General features: G+C 38.6%; 1 protein-coding gene across 1 annotated transcript; it reads right to left on the reverse strand.

Moving 5' to 3' along the window:
• Positions 1 to 3,092: 3,092 nt before the first annotated feature.
• On the reverse strand, positions 3,093 to 4,635 carry LOC119082477. The gene is made up of 3 exons (XM_037191997.1): positions 4,494 to 4,635; positions 4,029 to 4,437; positions 3,093 to 3,968 (listed from the first exon to the last, which is right to left on the reverse strand). Exons 1-3 carry the CDS (start codon positions 4,574 to 4,576, stop codon positions 3,120 to 3,122), a joined length of 1,341 nt encoding a protein of 446 aa, XP_037047892.1. The 5' UTR covers positions 4,577 to 4,635; the 3' UTR covers positions 3,093 to 3,119.
• Between the last annotated feature and the right edge of the window lie 2,375 nt (positions 4,636 to 7,010).

The following is a 7,010-nucleotide window of genomic DNA, read 5'->3' on the forward strand; positions in this document are numbered from 1 at the left end:
TTAACTGCGCTCGTCATCCATTACAATAATACTCAGAGAGATAATTCTGCCAGCCAGGTTTCATGAAAATCCAACCGTTTTATCGTTGTTATGTTGGATTTGAAAACCATTCTTCTTGTCCGACGCTCCGAGAGAGCATTGCTTGAATTACATTCTAAAATCAATATGAAACATTCCGACTTGCCATCAAAAATTCATAGAAAAATATGGCAAACAAAGAAAACCCTCATTGGGTTGGCAAGTCTATAAATTTAAAAATAAACAAAATCAATCAACGATTTTTTTCAGTGACAAACGTGTTCTATGTGATTTATTTCGTTAAACACTTTATCAATAAATAATTCAATTATTTCTTTTTTCTTTCGCTCATGAATAAATAATGATCAGTCAAAAAAACCCTTAAAGGGTAAATGTGACGCAAGTCCTATATCTTACTTACAAAATAACTAATATCGCTGACGCAAACGTTTTATCAACAAATTTATCAACCCAAAAAATTTGTGAAAGAAAATTTTACAACAAGAAATTTGCGTCACAAGTGGCAGATGATTTGGTTTTCTTCCGTTTGAATTCTTTCAGTACATTTTTCAACCATTCTCCTAATAATATGTTCCTCAACATCGGCCACTTGTGACGCAAATTTTTTGGGTCAATTTTTGTTGATGAAACTTTTGCGTACGGCGCACAATGCGTCACCCTCAGCGATATCAGTTATTTTGTAAATAAGATAAAGGACTTGTGTCACATTTACCCTTTAAGGGTTTTTTTTGACTGATATCACCACTTTTGTAAGTATGTCGTTTCGACAACATCAAAAAACCTTATGGAAGTTAAAAAAATTCTAGAGAAATCAGTCTGAATCCCACAATTTAGGAACCAACTTTGGTACACTTCACTTATATCGATGGAAGTTAGGAAGTTTCAGAGGAATCATCTGTTATCCCCAATTCCAATTTAGAAACCAGCCTTGAAAAACCTCACTTATATCGAAACACATAGCTAACGCCGACCCGTACGAAACACCTATTCGTATCAAAAGCCTTTAATGTGAAACACTTATTTCTCTTACTTCATTTTCTTCTCTGCTGAAAAACTATTCTCCCTTTAAAATCATTTACATTATCCACTCTTTGCCTTGTTATCATATACAACTAAATTGCCGGAGGCAATATAGATAGACAGCCCCGTACGAAGTCAACTTTCATAAATTCCTATTTAAACAGCTATATACCGCTATATTTAACTATCTTTCACTATGAATAAACATTTCACAGATAAATATATGCTATTATATAGCTCTATATGCCTGTATATAGCTCAATATAGGTGAATATAGATATATGTAGATGTCCATATATGGAATGCCTGAAACACCCCACACACATACCAAATTATTTCCTTGTTAACAGAAACACTCTAAGTACCATTTTTCCCACTTTATATCACTTTTATAAAAATCCAATATGGCCACCGGCAGTCATTTTGTTAGGAGACCGGAAATTTTACCGACGCTTTACATTCGTTAATACCTTTCAAACAAAAAAAAATTCATGAAATTCGGTCAAAATTTACTCGAGATATTGACAAAATACTCCACGTTCACTGTACGGCCGAGTAGCCAGATAAGAGCTCACTCCAAGAGACCTAGCTCACGCTCCGGAGAACATAATTTCATAAAAAAATTTTCCCTGATTGGTACGGTCAATACCTATCTAATAAAGCTAAAACAGACGAAATATGTTCAAATGTGGCCGACCTACAAGCAAAAACTGCTTGCCGCCCTGTGCCTGTTCCACACCAAGGGGTCTAACTCACGAGTCGGTCATCCGATTTCCATAAACTTTTTTTTTGTCGATCGGTATTGTAAATACCTTTTATTTGACGTATCACTTACAAGTTTACCGTTTAAATGTCCGGAGATATCTTCGAAAAACCGTAAAGCACTTATTGGGCCACAGCTCGGGAGGGGTCGATCCAAAATCACTCATCTTCGAACTTAGCCTGTCTTTTGACATTACCAAACGGGGAAAAAAAAAAGAATTTTCAAAATCGGATGCGTTTTACTCAAGTTATCGTGCAGACAGACAGACGGACAGACGGACATTTTTTTTTCGCGGATTTGCATCTCTAGACAACCACAATAGGTTTCCCCTTACTCAGGGAGTCCAATTCGACGTGTTACAAACGTATGCGTAAACCTATAAGACCCCAGTACTTCGTACGGGTCTAATAACCCAAATCCATAAAAAAAACCGATGGAAGTTAGAGGGTGCCAGAGGAATCATCTGTCATCACAAAATTTAGGAACCAACATAGTGGAAGTTAATACTTAATGTTCCACACAATTTCCAACAAGAAATACATCCCACAACATTCACTACATTACCATCCATATCATGCAACAAAATATACAACACACAAACACATACAAATTGGCTTTTCTATGGCATTTGTATGGAGACTTTGGGGAACTCCAGCTCCCAAGATATGAGCATTTTCCAACTTTTGAAAATTCCATTATTATTTTTGGGCCAATATTTGCCTATAACCAAAATTTCTGGAAAATCTATAGAAACGTTTAGGAGTTGCTGGATCCACTTTTCCATAGGAACTAACTTACGTAGGCGATTTGCATTGCATTATCTGAAAATTCGAGATTTTGCTTTTTTTCATACAAACATCAATATTTCGAAGTTCAAAATCTCGGCCAATTTTGAAGCTGCAGTAACGTGTAATAGCTCGTTGAAATCGTATAGATTCCTAGATGCCAGATATCTTAGTTTGGGGGGCATTAGAGCCAAGGGGAGAAGTCAAAAAGTTGTTGCAAATATGCTCCACCGTCCCCCAAAAAAAATTAAAACATTTTTGGTAGTGGACCTGCGTCACGCCCGCCTACTAACGTGCGGGCATGATATATGCAATGCACCGATATTGGTAGAAAGAGTGGTGGAGCACATAGTGGGGAAAAAACATTGGATCAATTCACGTCGTAAGTGCGGTAGATTGCGGAACCATCGAGGAGTAGAACGTCTGCTAATCACTCTTCCATTTGCAAAGAAAAAACAATTCTTTCGAACAACAAATGCTCCGAATTTATTAATTTTTTCGTTGTAGATATGTTACTCTGGTTCCGATCTGGCCACAGTGTCGTTATTCACATTCAATCGACCGCGAACGCCAACTGTAGCCACCATCGAACCCTTCACTCGTACAATAACACGATCGTTTTTGATTTCAAGAATCGTTCCATCAAAGCCCGAACTCTCAAGTTGTTTCCGGATCATGTCGCCAGTAGCTGGCACATCTTGAACAATATCTTCGAATACGGTTATCCTTTTCGTCTTGCCGGTAATTACGGCTCTCGCTGTGTAATCCATACGCAGATCTTTTATGTGATCGTACCACGCCGATATTTTTACCGTACTGTTTGGCGGTACACTGACCTCATAGGACATTTTGAACGTTTTGTCTTCGCCACTTTTCCAATTTTCGTTCGCACCAAATCCCACTTCGAAAGTGTTCTCGATTTCACCTTCTGCCAGAAATGGTATTCCCACTTTGCCCTTGACCTTCAAAGCGTTTTTTATTGACTGCGACAGACCCCAGGAAAACTCATTTCTCACTGTCTGCGACACTTCAACCGTTCGCCTTACACTTGCCGTACTGGGGTTGTTTATCGTGTATTCGTCCATCAGCGCCTTTTGACTTGTATGCTTGGCCAGTTCGTCTGCAATTGGTCGAACAAACTGAAAATCGTCCATGTGCAATTCCATTGCGATGGTAGGGACAAATGTGTATGGATAACCTGCGTCGAAACCAGGTTTCACCCACAGATACGCACGATGATTGGAAAGTTCGTGTTGGGCCAATGTGTAACCGTCAATTTCAAGTTGCACGCGATTCTTATTTTTCGGATCGGCCAGAATATTCCATGTGTGAACGTCGGGCATTTCTTCACCATCAGAAAACTAGGTAATTGTTACAATTGAAAAATTATACAAAAAAAATTACAGGAAACTCAATTTTACCGGTTGCCTGAAACGTTTCATTCTAAAAGCAAAATCGTCCACAGCTACCCATAGCGTGCCAGCACTATGCAAACGTTCGAGCGTGAATCCCGATCCAATATTCCTGATTGCAATGTTTCCGTTGGTCGTCTTCTCATTCGGTTTTGGTTTTTCAATAATCCACTCAGAATTCGTATTGTTGTACCATTTCTGATCGTCGTTGTTACACGCAAGACTAACTCCTCTGTTCTTATCGTCAGGAGTGTCCTGAAATACTTCCCAAAACCAAGTCACAAAACAGCCGGGCTTCGTGTCGTCGAGCCATCGGTACGGTAAATTGTAAAACAGATTCGTTCCAGCAACCTGATCCAATGGCTTTAGCTGTGCCGATGGACTTTCCAAAGTTCCATTGAGACGATCCGCAGCGGTTCTGGGAAATTGACACGATTTTGTAGCGGTTAACTGATATAAATCAAAAACACTTACGCTTCCGGTGAATTAGCGCAGACTAGCGTTAGGCACACAGCTAGTAAACTGATGGTGAGTAATGACGATGTCATTTTACGCATTTCATAAAGCAAAAAAAAAACAACAAAATTAATGAATCTAATCTACTGTCTTACTTGAATGACAGTTTCGAACTGAGCACTGAATCACTGCTGTGCCTTTTATATATTCTGGAATTACTAAACAATCATGACCTCACGAGGCCTTCTTCCTCAGTTATCAGGAGCTGTATACTCTGTTGCATTATATCAGACAAACGAATCAAAATATTTTGTTCGTATAATGCAATCAGTTGGCGTTTCACTTCTTTAAAACTTGTTAACTTGTTGAAACTATGTGCCGGCTGGCTGATAACATGAAGGTTTATTTAGAGATTCCAAGGTTTCATGTTCCATACGGCGGGGTTATGGGGATCGCTTTTTTCACTAATTCACAAAAACATTTAGTAACTTTTACTTAATTCTAGTACAAACTGTTAACCAACGGAAATTGTTCTAAATTGTGACGCAATTTGGTTTTAATGTAAACGCTGGTTGTTAAGTTAAATTACTGCGTATCAGAACTTTCAGAGTCACTCTGTCTGATATGGATACTTTTGATAGGAAAGAACTTGCGTCAATCTTGCCGCACACATCTACTCTCAAAACTCTGAGCTTTACCGTAGAAACCAGTACTCTCGCTGCCATAGTCTCAACAATAAGCCAAAACCATAAAATTGAAACACTTGTTCAACTACTCGTCCTTTTCGCGAATGCCGCACCGTTCTACTCTCAAAACTCTGAAACTTTGTCGTAGAAACCAATACTCTAGCTGCAGTCCAAAGATGAGCCCAAAACCTTAAAATCGAAATACTTTTCCAATTGGCCTACATTTTTCCAGGATAAGTTCTACTTGCTTGAGCCACCTAATATGCAAACCAAAACTCTAGCTTGGGAACAGCGGAGCATGTATAAAGCAACTTTTTGACTTCCTTCCCCTTGGCTCCTAAATGCATATTCGGAATTTAGGCATCCGTACGAGTTCAACGAGCTATCATCCTATCATACGTTACTGCAGCTTCAAAATTGGCCGAGATATTGAACTTCGAAATATTGACGTTTGTATGAAAAAAAGCAAAATATCGAATTTTCAGATAATTACAAATCGCCTTTTACTTTACGAGCGATGGTGAGACGCCACACAAATTTTCATACATTTCAAGGGGCGGCTCTATGAACGAAACATCTTTTGAGGTTATGCTGAAAACAAACGAGGCATTCAAAATATGTTTTGGTCCTTGTTTTCATGACGAAATTGTCTCAACTGTCAAATAAAGTTAGAAATTCTCTATCAAAAATTTCGATTGCTGCATTTGTCAATGAAAACTAGGACCAAAACACGTTTTCAATGTCTCGTTTGTTTTCAGCCTAAGGCAACTCATTTGACACTTTTTGAGAGAAGAAACCGGTATTTGACACTGATCTATTGTACGAAAAATCATATGTGTGATGTATGTACATGGTATACATAGATGTATGATCGTCCTGGATGAACATTCTGCGTTTTTGATTTGTTGTGTTTCTCGGGTCTCCATGACTGACGTTGAACGGTGCCATCCAAGTGTACATCGGCAGGTCGATCTGACGACATGCAATGTACATCATTTGTGGCGAAATTGTAGCTGAAGAGTGAAATAAACGCTTGGTACGGTTTTATGATAATTTACATAAAAAAGGAGCACCAAACAGTCAACAATCAAGAATTGAATCTCTGCAAAGCCACGAACATTGGTAAAACTTAGTGTCAAATCAGCAAGAAACCGAAATGGTGAATGTTTGTTGTTACGTTCAACGCAATTTAACTCTAAAATTGCTCAATGGTCCTTACAACTAGCAGTGGTGCGGTGTGATGTTAGAATAGTCTTCAACGAGCATTGGCTTTTCGACCGCGCACTTATACTTGAAGGCATTTGGACGTTTGAAAAATGAGTGTTCGTGTTAGAAGCAGTGCTATGCAAGAACTCATTTATTAAAACAAGTTGCCGGTTAATGTGACTTTTCAACTTTAGGCACACCAAAAATTGCTAAGGGAGTCAAGGACTACCTCCAAATAAATTTCTAAAAATCAAAAATTTGACTTTTGATTTTTAGAAATTTATTTGGAGGTATTCCTCGACTGCGTTAGCACTTTCAGTCATGCCTAAATTGCCTGCTCGAGCATTATCCCCTACGTGTTCATGAAAAGACTGTCACGAATTAACATCCAATAGCGTGGCGCTTTATAAAATCTAAAAAATTAGATCGCCAAACATCAATTAATATATGAAAGAGTGATACATAGGACAAAGTTGAATATTCGTGGGACAAAGAAACCTGTGTTGGTCACATTGATTTTGAGCTAGTAAATACCAAATTTGTATGAACGGACTGCAGTGTTGCGCTGAAGCACTTCATCGTGTCATGCAATCCACGCGTTTGATGGAGCGCAGCATAAAACATAGCTAACGCCGACCCGTAC

The sequence above is a fragment of the Bradysia coprophila genome, unplaced genomic scaffold, assembly GCF_014529535.1.
Source record: "Bradysia coprophila strain Holo2 unplaced genomic scaffold, BU_Bcop_v1 contig_446, whole genome shotgun sequence".
NCBI classification, from domain to species: Eukaryota; Metazoa; Arthropoda; class Insecta; order Diptera; family Sciaridae; genus Bradysia; species Bradysia coprophila.

Bases quoted from the DNA above. Each gene is read 5' to 3' on its own strand.
- LOC119082477 (XM_037191997.1), bottom strand. From the start codon at position 4,576: ATGCGTAAAATGACATCGTCATTACTCACCATCAGTTTACTAGCTGTG. The intron at 4,438-4,493 runs GTAAGTGTTTTT...TCAATTTCCCAG, and splicing joins TGCGCTAATTCACCGGAAGC to AACCGCTGCGGATCGTCTCA. The intron at 3,969-4,028 runs GTAAAATTGAGT...ACAATTACCTAG, and splicing joins TGAAACGTTTCAGGCAACCG to TTTTCTGATGGTGAAGAAAT.